General features: G+C 47.2%; 2 protein-coding genes across 5 annotated transcripts in view; both read right to left on the bottom strand.

The window, feature by feature from the left end:
• Positions 1 to 929: 929 nt before the first annotated feature.
• Positions 930 to 5,073, bottom strand: LOC310918100 (C-signal-like). Its single transcript, XM_083876867.1, has 6 exons — positions 4,972 to 5,073; positions 4,378 to 4,429; positions 3,922 to 4,109; positions 3,340 to 3,495; positions 1,825 to 1,935; positions 930 to 1,631 (listed from the first exon to the last, which is right to left on the bottom strand). Exons 1-6 carry the CDS (start codon positions 5,020 to 5,022, stop codon positions 1,518 to 1,520), a joined length of 672 nt encoding a protein of 223 aa, XP_083732993.1. The 5' UTR covers positions 5,023 to 5,073; the 3' UTR covers positions 930 to 1,517.
• Positions 5,074 to 16,188: 11,115 nt separating this feature from the next.
• The window catches only part of CCNL2 (cyclin L2), an 11,816-nt gene continuing 10,724 nt past the window's right edge, over positions 16,189 to 17,280 (bottom strand). For all 4 annotated transcript variants that reach the window (XR_014591594.1, XR_014591595.1, XM_083876925.1 and 1 more), the window contains one exon: positions 16,189 to 17,280. This exon is cut by the window's right edge. The gene's annotated coding sequence lies outside the window, so the exon portion shown is untranslated.

The following is a 17,280-nucleotide window of genomic DNA, read 5'->3' as shown; positions in this document are numbered from 1 at the left end:
TGTGATGCTGTGAAGGATTCTCTGATTCTGTGAAAGGTTCTGTGATTCTGTTACAGCGAGCCTGTCCCTGCTGTTGCAGGATTTTTCCAACCTAAACAGTTCTGTGATTCTGTGAAAGATTCTGTGAAGGATTCTGTGATTCTGTGAAGGGTTCTGTGATTCTATGAAGGATTCTGTGATTCTGTGAAGGGTTCTGTGATTCTGTGAAGGATTCTGTGAAGGGTTCTCTAATTCTGTGAAGGATTCTGTGATGCTGTTACAGTGAGCCTGTCCCTGCTGATCCAGGGATTTTCCAACCTAAACTATTCTGTGATTCTGTGCAGGGTTCTGTGATTCTGTGAAGGATTCTGTGAAGGGTTCTCTAATTCTGTGAAGGATTCTATGATGCTGTTACAGTGATCCCTGTTGATCCAGGGATTGTGGAAGGCACACAGACACCTCTCCCCACCACACCCTCGTCTGCATCCGGGGGCAGGTCCCGGTGGCTGCTGTCCAGGGACAGCCACACCTGTCCTCTGCCCTTACCTGGCTGTTGTTTGTCTTCTCCTGCTCGCCACAGGAACCCACCACCTTGGCACAGCATGAAAGTGCCTAATCAGCTGGCATGAGGGAAGGATGTTGAAGCCAATCCCAGACTTCAAAGGGCTTTTTGCTTTTATACCTACCTCAGCCAGAACACAAGAGATTTATTCACCAGCTGCTTTTAGTATTTCAGAGCAGAACAAGGGTCTGTCTCTGTTTTAGGTACACCCCACTGTGTCAAACCCAACTACCCTGAAAGGTTAACATGGGTTAGAGTTTCTTCCTGAAGAGTAGGAATAAAGTTCCCTTGTCAGGAAAGAGGAGAAGTTAAATGAAGTAAACACTTTGGTAAACAGACTGTTTAATCAAGACTTTATTGAAGACACTTCAGAAGTTTATGTACAAAACAACATTCCCACCCCCATATCAGGCTGTTAGTCACCCACTGAGAACAAAGCAAGTGCCTGGTGTACACTGGCAACCTGGGCACACTCAGAGTTTGCCACAGAATTCACAGAAGTACCAAATTCCCTTGGTTTAGAGCTGGGCAATTTCAGCCTTGGCTCAGTTAGGAACAAAGGAAATTAAAGGAGTTTTTTTTCTGGAAATAACTGAGCATATGGAATCTGACAGACCATCCTACACTGGCCTTACTCTGAGGTCAGTTTTATTTCTGCAAAGAGCCAGAAGCCCACTTTGGGTTTGGAAGTGAAAAGGAACCAGCAGCCCCCGGATTTAACCTGCAGGTTTGAATCCATTTCAGGAGATGCCCATCACCGAGAGCACAGTAGTGTTTGCAGGAAGCATTAGAGCAGAGCAGTAGCAATACCGAGTGAAAGGCTCAGCCACTTGGCTTTCCAAATACACCTTGAGAGAAAGGCTGAGTGTCAGACTGGCTATTTTGAGAAGCGTGTAAAAATACCCTAGAGACACAGACAGGAGTGGCAAGGTTAAATTGTGACTGATGAGCTGCTCCTGGAGAGTTCTGTGCACTTCTACCACGGCAGAGTTTCCCCTTGCCAGTCCAGGAAAGAACCATTTTCCTTTTCACCGAGACGCTCCAGAACAGAGAGAATACCTGGGATAGCCTCCTGCACCTGCATGGGAGCCTGCAATGAATCAAGCTTAGGTCATTACTGGGAATATCTTGCAGAAGACAATTAAATACATTTAGGGAGGTTCTAGAATGAAGGAGGATGCATTTTTTGTGTGTCACAGCACATGGAAGGATGCATCCAGGGGGTTGGGACAGCAAGGAACCACAGTTGGGACCACTGTGACATTTGTAGTGCTGATACTCACCATGTTTCCACCCATGTCTGTCTGAAGCCAGCCTGGGTGCAAGGAAATGCAGAGAATCCCATCTGATTTCAGGTCTGCAGCGAGGCACCGGGTGATCATGTTGAGTGCAGTCTGCAGGAGTGGAAATCACCCATTAATGTGCTGTTCCTGAGCCTTGAGCAAGACCTCGAGCCCAGCTGGGGGGCACCTCCCTTCCACCCTGCTCTTTCCTGGCACAGGGAGAGGCAGGAAGAAGTTCTCAATAACTCATCCAGACTTTCTGGGAACTCTGAAAGATCTACCGCCACAAATTTACTGCCCAAAGACAAAACAGAGTAATAATGGAAGATTAAGTAGCATTTGAAACGCCTCAGGAGCTGTGAGGAGAATAATATTGACATAAGGACTGTGTTTTTCTGCACTAATCACTTCACAAACATCCATTTACTTCTGAACAGGGGAAACAAGCATTTAACAGCTTATGAGTAGGTGGTGTAGGAGAAACTGTATGTGTGATCCTGACTATCTGTACAAACTCAATCTCTGGATGTGAGAAAACTAAAAATCCCACCTGTCACTAACTGCCATCACCACATACGGGTCAGCACACCTTTTGTTGAGTTTCCTGCCTGCTCTCTTGCTTGGACAGGAGAGGAGCACAGCTGATGGAACCCACACTCGATGGCATCAGCTCTTCCCTGAATGCCAAATCCCTCAGGAGCAGATCTGTATCAGAGCAGGGATTTGGGAGCCTGTTCTCCAGAAGTTGCTCCAGGTGCAGAGTTCCACAGCTCCCATTCCCACCCATGTGAATCACAGAATTCACAGAATCACAAGGTTGGAAGAGACCTGCAAGATCATTGAGTCCAACCCAGCTGTGACACCTCAACTAAACCCAGTGCCACATCCAGTCTGTCCTTAAACACATCCAGGGATGGTGACTCCACCACCTCCCCAGGCAGACCATTCCAGGACTTTATCACCCTTTCCATAAAAAACTTTGTCCTGATATCCAACCTGTATTTCCCTTGGTGCAGTTTAAGATGTGTCCTCTCCTTCTGTCAGTTGTTGTCTGGAGAGAGACCAACCTCACCTGATACAATCACCTTGCAGGGAGTTGTAGAGTGATAAGGTCACCCCTGAGTCTCCTTTTCTCCAGGATAAACAACCCCAGATCCCTCATCCCTTCCTCAGAGGGTTTGTGTTCCCAGCCCCTCACCAGCCTCGTTCCCTCCTCTGGATGTGTTTGAGCATCTCAATGTCCTTCCTAAACTGAGGGGCCAGAGCTGGACACAGCACTCAATGTCCATCCTAAACTGAGACACCAGAACTGGACACAGCGCTCAGTGTCCATCCTGAACTGAGACACCCAGAACTGGACACAGCACTCAAGGTGTGACCTCACTAGTGCTGGGTACAGGGGAAGAACAAGAAGAACACTTTTTGTGTCCACAGAGGTGCTGCAGCCCTTCCTAAGCTCAGCATGGTCTCTACCTGCCCTCAGCCAGGGAGCACAGCCCAGGGGAGCCCACAAACCTTTGCTATCCTGTAGGGATAGACCTTGAGGAACATCTCATTTGCCTGGACGAGCTGCATGGAGGCAGCGAGGGAGGACATGTTGATGATGGCAGCTCTGTGACAGCCCATTCCAGTGCCCAGCTGTGCTGCCTTCCTCAGCAGGGGGAGGAACGCCTGTGAAAACCAGAATTTGCTTTAATTTGCTGATTTGGGCTGGAATTGGATCACCAGCCTATTCCAGTGCCCAGCTGTGCTGCCTTCCTCAGCAGGGGGAGGAACGCCTGTGAAAACCAGAGTTTGCTTTAATTTGGTGATTTGGGCTGAAGTTGGATCACTCCCTCATTCAAAGCAGGAATGCCAGTACAGCTCTGTGCCACCAGCACAGCGTGATGATGGCTCCTCAGACACAGAGGAGAAATCTTCCTCCAGCAGCCTCTTGTGCCCACCTGGCATAAACTGATCCCACACCAGCTGCACAACCAGCAGCTCTGGCTGCTCTCCAGACAGGCAGATCCATGTCAGAACTGTCTCTGTGCAGCTCCAAGGGGACAAATACTGGTGGAAAAGCCCCAGATTAAGCCCATCCCTCCCAGTCCTTACCTTGGTGACCATCAGCTGGGCCACGGTGTTGGTTTCATAGATGGTGAGCATGGTCTCTGCTGTCACCTCCTCCAGCGAGGCCAGCACGTTGATGCCAGCGTTGTTGATGAGGCAGTTCAGGCCTTTGTCTCCCACAATTTCTTCCACTTCCTTCACCACCTTCTTGATGCTGTTCTCACAGACCACATCTGCACAGAGGAGGCAGGAGGAGCCCCAGTGAACAGTGCAGGCCTCAGGGTGTGCCTGGCACAACACAACCCTTGCTGACATTTTGGCATCACACAGGTGAAAATGCCCAGATTTTACAGAATCACCTTTCCCCAGTGTTAACTAAAGGTGTTTTTCAGCTGCAGGAGATCGTGTCCAGCCACTGATCACTCAGGAGAACAATTTTTTAAGGTGCACTCGCCTAAACTGAACAAATTTCTGTACACAGAAATAAAGCCTTTTACTCACCCAGTTGCAGGAGCTTGATGTTGCTGTATTGCTTGCTAAGCTGCTGCAGTTCCTAGGAAGAAGAATTATTATTTTAATATATATATATATATATCTTCATGGCTATTATGCAGTTCCTAGGAAGAAGAATTATTATTTTAATATATATATATATATCTCTTCATGGCTATTACATAAATCACTTTGAATTCTGCACATCCAGAATTGCAACTGAAATATTTTCATGACTGGACTGAGGGCAGTGATTCTCCTTTGTTTTCCAGCCTGCTGAGCAACTTTCCTAAGAGCCAGATCAAGAAATTGGACTCTTCCCCTGCTTAGCCCAGACTCCATCATGCTGGATTTTTAGTGGGATATTTCTCAGTTTTAGTGCTCAGTTCTCAGCATTGCAATAAAAATCCAGTGCCTCCCCAACTCTGTAAGAAAAGCCTAATTCTCCTGAAGCTCAGCTAGTGCTGGACATCACTTCAGGGCAACAGAAACACTTTTAAAAAGCCATTTGGAATTCCTGCTTGCAGGAGAAGTTCCCCACGGGAATTGTGTTTCCCAGTGGTCTCGTTAGAGTCAGTTCTTGTAAGTGGAGGTGAAGCCCACCCTGAAATCAGTCCCAGGCACAGGAGAACAATTCTTTCCCTGCTGGAACATCTCCTGTGCCTGTCAGCACAGCAGGCTGGTGTTCCTGCAGAACTCCGTGCTGCTCTCCGGTGTTCCGCCTGCACAAAGCGTGTCCAAATCGGATTTATGGGCCCTGCAGGAATACTCAGGTTTCTGTGCCACGGAGCCAAGTGGGAAGCGTGGCCAAACACAGCAGATGGATTCCATTTTCCCAGTCATGTTCAGGAGACACGGCAACCTGGCCAAAACATTCCAGCCCCTGCAAATCCCTTTCTTTAGAAGCCCTTTGGGAATAGAGGTCAAGAGGGCGGGTGTGGAAAGAATCCTCCTCTGCCCCTCTGAGACGCTTTAGGGACTCTCTGTCCTCTGACAAACCCTAATGGATCACATCTTTTATCTCACATCAGACCCTGCAGGGCTCTCTCCAGGCTTGTTTGGGAGATTTGTTCTCCCTCCCAGGCCAATCTACTAAGGCTATTAAGGGGAAGGGGAAGGAAAAACAAGTCAGAAGCACAAAACCAGAAGACATTCCTCGCTTTGGACAGGGCTTGGTGGGACAGATTTCCATAAATTAAAAGCCCAGAACACACTGTCTTGTTTATTGATGAAATAACTCTGCCGTGTCAAGGCCTGCAGTAATTCTGTGCCTTTGGATTTCAGTTTGACACTATCACTGAGTGCACAATAAACTCCAGGAGCTCTCTGCCTTCTCAAGGTTTGCCCATTTATTTATAGTTCATTTATTTATGTGCTTTACTCTCCGACAGAAAGGAGCTACCAACTCCTGCTGAAAGGCCAGAGCTGCTTTGAGTAGCAAAACAGCAACTGAGAGGCTTCTGAAGTGAGTAAGCAATAATTTCAATTAAGAGCTGGAGCATTCTCCAGTACACAGACAGCATGAAATCACAATAGCTGCATGCAAATTAGGTTTAAAATTCAATGGGTTTTCCAGTTAATTACTTAGTTAACAAGTGACTCCCACTTCAGGGGTTTAAATTTCTGAGGAGCAGCTCCCAGGCACAAAGCTGATCTAGACAGCTTTGGTCTTCAGGAACGTTACACCTGATAGAAGCTGAAAAAATCCAGTTAGAACATCTGAAAATTGCAGGAAAGCCTATTTTCCCTCTCCTGTGACTAGAAGGAACATGAGAAAAGGAGGACTGAGATAAGTAGGTACAGCCAGCATATCCCAGCTAAGTCATTTTTAATTAGTGTGCTGTGACAGATAATTTAAAAACAAACAAGACGAACAAAACCCAACAAAAAGCCACAACACAAGCCCCTAACGCTGTGTTTATTTAGCATAGTAGCTGTAGAGCTGCTCTGCACCTGAACAAATCACCCCTGAGAATCAACTGGTGGGGAGCCCAAGACAAGAATTAAACTCTGATTAGCATCTGTTGTTTCCTGCTTGCTGATTTTTAATTACCATTAACAAAAAAATCAGCCTATTTTGATTTAAACAAGATCCTCTGGCACTCGAGGGCTCCAGACACAGACTCATCAGCACACACAAGGTATTTATTGCTAGATTTCCACCAGGAATGTTTTGTTGTCTTTGTCATTTAGCAAGATTTACTTTGCCTTCTTTATGAAAGAATTATCCACTCCAGTTACAGCTCTTGGAAAGGGCCTGGCCCCGCTCAGCCAGTTGGAAGGAATCAAGGCAAACAAACACAGCCCTCGGGCAGGATAAAGGTGTTTGGGAATCCTTCGCCTCGCACAAAGCCAGAGGTGTATCCTATTTTTCTGTGTCCCTCTGGGGCAGCTTTTCAGGGTCACAGTGTTCAGCCAGCTCAGTGTTCAAACCTGGAGCAGCTTCCACAGCTCTGCCCTGACCCACAGCCCTCTCTGAGTGCACAAGAGCCAGAGCTTACTGATGTAGGAAGTGTAAAACACTTCCAGGAAACAAAAAAAAACCAAAACCTCCCCCCCCAAAAAAAAAAAAACCCAAAAAACCAAAAAAACCCAAAAAAACCCCAAAAACCAAACCAAACCAAAACAAACAAAAAACCCCCCAAAAAACCCCCAAACAAACAAACAAAAAAAACCCCAAAAAAACCCCACAAACAAAAAAAACCCCAAAAAAACCCAAAACAAAAACAACAAAAAAAACCAAACAAAAAACAAACAAACAAACAAAAAATCCAAAAAACACCACAAAACAAAACAAACAAAAAAACTCCCCAAAAAACCCAAAGAAAAAACCAAAAAAAACCAAAAAAACCACAAAAAAAACACAAAAAAACCACAAAAAAGAAAAAAAACAAAAACCAAAACAAACCCCCCCCAAAAAATCCAAAAAAACCCCCAAAACAACAACAACTAAAAAAAAAACCCAAAAAAATCAAATAACCAAAACAACTCTGCAATAACCCCAAATCAGAAAGACTTCAAGAATGCCCTCTCTGCCTGATATATATCCTGATATATATCCAGAAATGTTCCTTTTTGCTTTGATATATCTGGTGCACAGATCACTCAGCTGCTCTTCCCAGTTGCAAACCACATGGCTCAAATATGTGTAAAAAGAAAAAAAAAAAAATAATAAAAAAGCCCCAAAGCTGACAAGACACAGTGAGCAGAGAGAGCTCTGAGTCTGACAAGGGAACAAGGCACAGGCTGTAACAGAATCTGCTGCTCCAGAGCAAAGGAAAAACTGCAAATTGAGCTTTGGGAACTTCCCAGAGCTCTGCAGAGAACTCGAGCAGTGAGGGATTTGTTCACCTGGGCTGTGGGGAGAGCTGGAGAAATGGGAGATGCTCCTGTGCAGATCCCACAGCTCTGAGCACCAGGATTTATTCAACCCTTCACCATCTCCTCCTTCCCCCATCGCAGAGAGGATTCCTGGGGCTGTGACATTTTTAAGTGCAATCCTTTAGGGTGAAATAATTTTTTTTTTTTTCCTTTTATGGGAAAGCAGGATGGGGGAGGAAGGAGCAGAGAAGAAAAAAGAGGAGTGTGGGGAGAATTCCAGCTGTGTCCACGAGCCCTGGTGATGCAAAGACGGGACATCAGGATAATTTCCCAGGAGATTTGTAGCTGCTCCCACTGTCAGCCCCAAGAAAAGGCAGATTGGAATCAGAGCGTGGCTGGAGGAGTCTCCAGTGGTGCTTTTTCCAGGAGGGGCAGTGGTTATCTATCTGCCTGCAGGGGCTGCAGCTCCTTTATCGTCTGATCTGCAGCCCATTTGTTAGGCAAATGTTCTGGGGAGGCCACCTAGGAGCTCCTCAGCCCCACAACTGGAGTTTTCACAACTTCTGCCAGCACAGGCTCACATGCAAAAAGCCTGCAGCTGTTCAGCATTACCCCAAAGGTTGGGGAGTTACAGGAGATGTGCAGCTTTTCCTGGTGAAGAGAGGAAAGTAAAGTCACATTTCCCTCAGCACCTTTGGGATTTTTCTCTGTCCACTCTTTGGAGAGCTCCAAAATATTCAGTCATCACCCCACTGAGAGATTTTTGCCCGAGGTGGAGATGTATTTGCCAGCAGTTAAATGGATTTAATCACTTTTCCTCTAAAAATTGGGAGATTATTTTTAAAAGCCTTTTCATTTAAGCTCTGCCCATCTCTGCTCTGCAACTGGAAAATCTGTTCTGCCAAACCAGAGGAGAGAAGAGTTTAAAGGAACTGTCCAAAGCTGATGTTCTCCAGGTCCATCCTCTCATGCAGGAGAGGAGAAGGAGGATAATTCACTTGTAGCAAGGAGGATTTTTCATATAGTCGACAAAAAAGAGGAAAAACTCAAAATTTGACCACCTGAATTGCTGTAAAGGGAAAAAAAAAAAAAAAAAAAAAAAAAAAGGCACTGACCCAGGTGTGCAGAGAAAGAAAAACTCCCTCAATTTCAGAATCCTGAGTGCAGGGCCAACAGACAGGTCTGAGATGGGCCAAACCCATTTTGTGAGTTGAGCCTGCAGTGCCAATCCCTGGAGAGCAGGAACCTCAACTCTGGGTGTTCAAGGTGAACCTGAACTTTCTCTGGGTGTTCAAAAATTGACTGGAAAGTCAATAACAGCAAAGAAATAAAAATTTAAAAAAATTAAAAAAAAAAAAAGAGAGAGAGAGAATAAATAAATAATAACTACAAGGAAATCACTGAATTTTTGCCTTTCCTACCACCCTCAGCAGCAGTGCCAGGCTGGAGCTGAGCTTTGAGAGGTGAATTTCGTGCTCCCAGGACCAAGATTTGGCAAACTACAAGAAAATCACTGAATTTTTGCCTTTCCTGCCAGCAGTGCCAGGTTGGAGCTGAGCTTTGAGAGGTGAATTTGGTGCTCCCAGGACTGGAGCAGGTCTGGTCCTGCCCTCTGCCAGCCCCCAGGACCAGCAGCACAGTGGGAACACTCTCAGAAGGGTCAAAAGGGTTTTTTTTGTGTTGCAGATGGGGCAGATAATACCGGTGAAACCACTACAATACCTTCAGTAAAGATTTCTCCTCCTTGTGGAGTTTCCAAAGCCATCTGTTAGAAATCTGTTTTCAGCTGAGTGCAGTTTCTATTGATGTCCTGCCAAAGCACAGCACATGGCCTAGAGGTCCTTACAAAGAACAAAAAAACCCACCCTGATCCACCAAGGACAAAACTTGCCCCCCTAAAAAAAAATTTAAAATAATAATAATAATAAAAATGTTCAGGATGCACCCCATGTGGCCAGCAGGATCAGCACTGGGGCTGCTGGAATGTGGCTTTTGGCCAATTTCCTGCCTGCAGGAGACACCCCTGCCCTGCCAGAGGCTTTCCAGGTTTTCTCAGAGTGACCCAGACTCTTCCCAGACATATTGCACTGGCTGAAGGCTGTTTCATCTTCCTGTGCAGGTTTTATAGCTTTTTTTTTTTTTTTTTTACTCGGGATTTTGAAATACTGACCACACACACACACACACACAAAAAAAAAAAAAAAAAAAAAAAAAAAAAAAAAAAAAAAAAAAAAAAATCCCCCAACAAAAATCAACCAACCAACCAACCAACCAAAAAAAACCAAAACCAAAAACAAAACAACCAACCCAAAAAAACCCATTAAAAAAACCCACACAAAAACCAAAACAAAAACCCACCCCAAAAAACATCCCCCCAAAAAACCAAGAAACCAAAAAAAAAACCAACAAAAAAAAGCCAATAAAAATCAACCAACGAACAAAAAAAACCAAACCCCAAAAAAACCATAAAAAAACCCCCCACAAAAACCAAACCAAACAAAAACCCATCCCAAAAAACATCCCCCCAAAAAACCCAAAAAAAAAAAAAAAACCAAACCCAAACAAACAATCAAACCCCACAAAAAAAAAAAAAAAAAAAACAACCAAAAAAACCCCATAAAAAACTCACCCAAAAAAACCCCAACCAACCAACAACAACAACAACAAAAAAAACCAAAAAACAACCAAATTCAAACCCAACCCAGAACTGATGAATTGTGCTGAATTTTTCCCGGATAATGTTTCCTAGGAAGCTTTTCCTGTCCAAGGAACCATTTCACTTCTCCATGTAATGGATCCGAGATCATTATGATAAAAAAAAAAAAAAAATAAAATCACAGGGGCCAGTTGGTGAAAAAGAGAAAAAACCTCGCTCAGCAGCGTTTAGGACAAACAAGGCAGGGAGATTTCAGATTTCCATCTGACACAGCTCAGATGTCTCTGCTGCTTTCCTGTGCCACCACTGCACCAATTGTGCAATCCCTGGTAGGAAATCACAGCTCGGGGAACAGCAGTGAAAAGGGAACAGAATAACAGAATGGAGTGAATTTCTGCTCAGGAGGGGCTCAGGGTGGGGGGAGAAAGAGCCCTGAGAGGAGCTGTGCACCTGAGCCCAGCCCTGCTGGGCTCTTTCTCTGTTTTCAGTCAGAAATAGCCTGAATGTACCTTTGTGCTGGAGGCTGGGGGGTTTGGGAGGGGTTTTGTGGGGAGTTGTGTCTTCCTTTCCTTTCCTTTCCTTTCCTTTCCTTTCCTTTCCTTTCCTTTCCTTTCCTTTCCTTTCCTTTCCTTTCCTTTCCTTTCCTTTCCTTTCCTTTCCTTTCCTTTCCTTTCCTTTCCTTTCCTTTCCTTTCCTTTCCTTTCCTTTCCTTTCCTTTCCTTTCCTTTCCTTTCCTTTCCTTTCCTTTCCTTTCCTTTCCTTTCCTTTCCTTTCCTTTCCTTTCCTTTCCTTTCCTTTCCTTTCCTTCCCTTCCCTTCCCTTCCCTTCCCTTCCCTTCCCTTCCCTTCCCTTCCCTTCCCTTCCCTTCCCTTCCCTTCCCTTCCCTTCCCTTCCCTTCCCTTCCCTTCCCTTCCCTTCCCTTCCCTTCCCTTCCCTTCCCTTCCCTTTTTTTCTTTCCCATTATTTCCTTTCCCTTTTTCCTTCCCCTTCCCTTCCTTCCCCTTCCTTTTTTTCTGGTGTTTTGTTTTTGTTTTGTTTGGGTTTTTTTTTGGGAGGGGGTTTGTTGTTGTTGGGTTGTTAGGATTTTTTTTAAAGATATTTTCCTTCAGTCTCATAAGTACCTGCAGAGCAGCATCAGCAGCTTCTGGAGGAGCAAAAGCTGCTGTTACCTGCCCAGCCCTGTCCCACATCCTGAGCATCACCTTTTAGGGATTTTGTTTGTTTGTTTGTTTAAGCAGTAAACAAATTAGCTGCGTTTGATTTATTGATCACAATCTGCTTGAAAAGAACCAAACCCCCCATCAGGAGCAGCCACAGGGGTTTTGTTTCCCTCTGAACGTGCCAGGGGATTTATTTGCCTGTTGATTGAAATAGGGGGAGATGCAGGAATCGATTGTGGGGATCAATTCTCCATCCAAATGCTGTTCCAGAGGGGTTTGGGACAGTCCCAGGGCTGAGTTTTTTTGTCCTGGTTTAGGATAAATTAGGGGAGACCCTCCAAAGGAATCCCCCAATAACAAAACCTCCACCACCCCTCCCCCAGCCCTGAGTTTGGGAAGGAATTTCTCAAACAAAGTGAAAAAAAACCCGGTTATCCCCTTCCTGCAGCTCTGAGGACCTCAGGGAGGAGCAGGGGATGGAGACCTGAGTGTGCTGCCCCAATTCCCCTTCACCGAGACCAGCCTGGACCTTCCCCAGGTGACGCTGCTGGTGACAGAGTGACTGATCCGCTCAGCCCTTTCCCTCCCAAAGCTTTGAGGTGTGTGTGAAATGTGTCTGGAAGTGTTTTAGAGGAGTTTGGGGATGGGCAGGAGTCCCCAAACCAGCAGCAGATTTGGGCTGAAATGAGAAAGAGAGCTGCAAGTGGATCCACCATCAGCAGGTAACAAAAACTCCTGTTCCAGCAGAAACTCTGAGGCAGGACAGGCACTAAAAGCGTTTTAATTCATCCCAGATTTGGGCTGAAATGGGAGGGAGAGGCTGCAAGTGGATCCACCATCAGCAGGTAACAAAAACTCCTGTTCCAGCAGAAACTCTGAGGCAGGACAGGCACTAAAAGTGTTTTAATTCATCGCAGATTTGGGTTTAAATGGGAGAGAGAGCTGCAAGTGGATCCACCATCAGCAGCTCCTGTTCTAGCAGAAACTTGAGCCAGGATGGGCATTAAAAGTTTTAATTCATCCCAGATTTGGGTTTAAATGGGAGAGAGAGGCTGCAAGTGGATCCACCATCAGCAGCTCCTGTTCTAGCAGAAACTTTGAGCACTATCCAGCCAGGACAGGCACTAAAAGTGCTTTAATTCATCACAGATTTGGGCTGAGATGGGAGAGAGAGGCTGCAAGTGGATCCACCATCAGCAGGTAACAAAAACTCCTGTTCCAGCAGAAACTCTGAGCCCTGCCCAGCCAGGACAGGCACTAAAAGTGCTTTAATTCATCGCAGATTTGGGCTGAAATGAGAGAGAGGCTGCAAGTGGATCTACCATCAGCAGCTCCTGTTCTAACAGAAACTCTGAGCCCTGCCCAGCCAGGACAGGCACTAAAAGTGTTTTAATTCATCGCAGATTTGGGCTGAGATGGGAGAGAGAGGCTGCAAGTGGATCCACCATCAGCAGCTCCTGTTTGTAGCAGAAACTCTGAGCCCTGCCCAGCCAGGACAGGCACTAAAAGTGTTTTAATTCATCCCAGATTTGGGTTTAAATGGGAGAGAGGCTGCAAGTAGATCCACCATCAGCAGGTAACAAAAACTCCTGTTCTAACAGAAACTCTGAGCCCTGCCCAGCCAGGACAGGCACTAAAAGTGCTTTAATTCATCGCCCGTTTGGGCTTTTTCTCACTTAGTTCCAAGTGCAGCAGAGGAAAACAGGCAGACGGGGCAGGGCTCCTGCTGGGCACAGACGCCAGAGAGCAGAGAGAGAAGGAAAGGGAGGTGGAAAAGCTCTTGGAGGGATGAGGAGCTGCCCCTGCAGAGCTGGGGGAGAACAGCACAGACACCTCCGGCAGCAAACCCAGCCACAAACTCGGCCGTGAAAGGAAGGGAAGGGCACGGCAGGAGAGCTGGAGATGCTGCTGCTGCCCTGGCGTGTCCTGCTCGCTTTTCTCCTCCCGGGAACGCTCCAGAGCATCGATAAACCGCAGAGAGCCCCCGGTACCGGCTCCGGCTCCATCCCAGCCCTGGAGAGCCCCCGGTACCGGCTCCGGCTCCATCCCCAGCCCCGGCTCCATCCCAGCCCCGGCTCCATCCAAGCCCCGGCTCCATCCCCAGCCCCGGCTCCATCCCCAGCCCCGGCTCCATCCCAGCCCCGGCTCCATCCCCAGCCCCGGCTCCATCCCAGCCCCGGCTCCATCCCAGCCCCGGAGAGTCCCCGGTACCGGCTCCTGCCCTGGTGGGAGGCTCAACCCTGGAGAGTTCCCGGTACCGGCTCCGGCTCCATCCCAGCCCCGGCTCCATCCCAGCCCCGGCTCTCGCTGCAGGCACAGTGATGCTCCAGCTGTTCCCCGTTTCCAAAGTGCCTTCTCCTCCCTCCCGAGCCTTTCACCCCTTTCCGGAGCCCCCCAAGAGCCCAGCCCCGCTCACCTGCGCCTTCTCGGGGAAGCGGCAGGTGGCAAAGACCAGCTCCGGGGAGGGGCTGGAGGCGGCGAGGCCCCGCACCAGCCCCAGGCCGATGCCGCGGCTGCAGCCGGTGATGAGCACGGAGCGGCAGCGGGGCTGGGCCATCGCTCCGCGCTCCGGCTCCCGGCGCTTCTCGCAGCCCACGAGGCTCTTTCTCAACCTGAGCCGGTCCCAGCCCCGCCCCCGCTGCCTCCGCCCCCGCCCGGCTCCCGGGGAAAGGGGAGTTTTGGCTCTTCATCCTCCCAAAATCGCCCAAAAAAACTGTCCCAGCGAGTTCAGAGCCCTGTATGGACAGTCCTGACCCCTCTGATCCTCATTTATCGGTTCCATAGAATGGGATGAGGGTGAAATCGCTCCCCCATCAGCCAGGAGGGGCAGAAGGAAAGGATTCAGCTCCTGAACGGGGGATGAGGCAGAGGAAGGAGTGAACTCCCGTTTCTGGACTCCCCACGTTCCTGCCCAGGGATTTTTAGGGTGTCCAGGCACTGAATTTCTCTCCCTTCCTCACTGTGGATGACCCTGGAAATCACTGCAGGATCCTGCCCTTGGCCCCTCCTCACCCTCTGCCCCAGAACCCATTCCTGATCTGCACTCATGGAGGTTTAAAGGTTTAAATTACATCTGTGAGCATAATATTGCTCTTTTCTTTTTAAAGAGATCCCCTAATTTCATCCTACTAGAGAGGTCAAGGATAGACTCTCCCCTTTGGATTTGGGACACTGAAAAACAAAGATTTGGTAATTTGGGAGAATTCATAGAAAAGGCTCAAACAGCTGTTGAGTCTGCCTTGTTTCCCCTTTTTTGTTGGTTTAATCCTAAATAGCTGCAAATGCACAGGATTTATATTTGTATTTATAGCTCAGGTTTGGTGTTCCCATCACGTTCCCAGGGGAGATGAAGATGATACAAAACCTTTCCAGATGACAAAACTCTCAGACTGTTTGTTGGCTGTGAGCAAAGCTGAGCAGCGGCTGCTGGAAGAGCCTGGATTCCCCAAGGCTGAGGGGGAAAAGCTCCTCCACCCTGAGCACACACACAGCAGCCGGGGCAGGAAGCCAAGCAGCAAAGCTGCCCTGGATATCGATACCTGCTTTTCTCTTTTCTGCCAAATAAAGCTCCATTCCAGCAATTTCTGCAGCACCACTCCTCTTCCCCAGGTGCTTTAATCTCTAATCCATCACCTTCCTTCCCACGTGGATTCAGAACCATTTTCCTTTGTGCATTACCTTGGAAAAATCTTATTTTTAAAAATATCAAGTGACCTCTTTGTGCTTGGAATGTTGGCACGGCTGGGATTGGCAACTTCTGAGAAATAATCCTTTGGGCTCTCACCTGGGAAAGCTTTGGTGACACAAATGCAGCTCTGACACGGTGAATTTATTGCTGGGTGAGCCATTTTTTTTTTTGGGAGAAGGTGAAGCCTGGAGGATTATTTCCCAGGAACGGTGGGGTGTGTGGCCAGAGCACACAGGAAGGTTTTTATCTGAGGAAAGAGCAGGTGGGATTTATCTGAGGAATGCACATCAGCACCTGGCCAAGCCTGCAGTGTCCTCTACCAGTTTGGTTTCACAGCAGAACAGAAAGAATTGCAGGGAAACACCAAAAAAAAGATCAGAGACCAAACTCAGGGAGGTTCTGATGACTGAGAGTCACAATGGAGGCACCAGAAATTGAGAAAACAAAGCCATAACTCACCTGAGGAGCTGAGAGCTGTTTACGCACACACAGCTGTATGTGGGCCTTTTTCTTTGAGGTGAATTTCTGCCACTGGACCCTGCCCTGCTCAGGAGCAGCACTGACCCCTCCAGTGTCCCAGCACCTCCCACCCCAAACCCACCAGATTTTCAGTTCAAAACCCACCCCAGATGTTCATTCAAACCCCACCCCAGATGTTCAGCCACTGCAACATTTTCACCCCCCAACAAGTGGCACAAACCCCAAGGGATTTGGGATTTTCTTGATCCCCAGCTCTTCCTCCTTGTCCAGGTGAGGAGACCCAGAGCAAACTCAGCTGGGACCTGCCAGCCACTCCTCAAGTCAGAGAAATGCACTTTCCACCTCAAATCTTTGTGGATTTTATGTTTGGTGCCCGAAATTCCTGCCTTTAAGGGAATGGGGATTGAATTCCAAGTTTTGAATCGAACAGAGTTTGAAAATCTCTTCATTTTGCACCGATTTCTTTCCTTATGAGTGGGCACAAGTGGTGTAGCTCATAAGAAACTACTCTCCAGTGAATGTAATAGAAAATCAAATACTTTAATGAAATTAGGGAGCATGAGAGTAACAGCTCAGATATACCACTAGAACTGATACTACTGGGCTGTGGGGCTCTGCTAATTGGTTTTTTTAAATGCTCTGTTCATCAAGCATGCAAGACTGACAAACTACGAATCCTTCAGAGTGTCAAAGATCCTGAGTAAAGAAATTTTTCAACCACTTCAAATGGATATAATAGGAAATGTCTTCTGAGCTGGTGGCCTGCACACAGCATTGCACAGATAAAAATATACTACTCTCAATGCACAGAGCTAAATACTTTCACATTTATCAGAATTTTCTACACAAGTCTTTTTTTTTTGTTTTGCTTTTTTTTTTTTTTTTGATAGAATTCAAGTTTTGAATTTTTCTGTATATATCTTCACCTGTATTAAACAAATGCTTATTTACATTGTGGGTAAAGTGTAAAGGCTAGGAAGGCCATTTTTCCCATATTGTACTGTAACACTGCAAAATATATATATATACACAGAGAACCTAATATAGGCAACAGGTCTAAAAAAAAAGTCACCTCCCACCTGCACAACATCGTGGAGCTGGATGAAAAAAGGGTGTTGTTAGCACCAAACCACTCCCAGGGGGCTTGAGGAGCTTTCCAGTTCCAAGGACTGGAAATCCCAAACACTGCACTGCCTTGGGGGATGGAAATCACTGAGGGGCAGGAGAGGAGCACAGAGGGTGAGGGTGACAGTGACACCCCTGACATTATTTCCCACCCTGTCAGCCTTTCCTTTGGATTTGTGGATGAGAACAAACTGCTGCAGAACGTGGTTCATGAGCCAGAGATCAACCCTGGAACTGCACAAATCATGGGAATGAGCTCTGCTGGCTGAGGGAATTCTGAGGGAAGCTGCCCTGGTTCTCTCCAGAGGGAATTCTGAGGGGAGCTGCCCTGGTTCTCTCCAGAGGGAATTCTGAGGGAAGCTGCCCTGGTTCTCCAGTGGTACCACAGGGAATTCTGAGGGGAGCAGCCCTGGTTCTCTCCAGTGCTGCCAGAGGGAATTCTCAGCCCCATCTCACCAACTGTGCCCAGGTGCTGAAAGGAA

This window comes from Zosterops lateralis, assembly GCF_965231275.1.
Source record: "Zosterops lateralis genome assembly, chromosome: 22".
Lineage (NCBI taxonomy): Eukaryota > Metazoa > Chordata > Aves > Passeriformes > Zosteropidae > Zosterops > Zosterops lateralis.
This window is presented reverse-complemented; position numbering and strand designations above follow the sequence as displayed.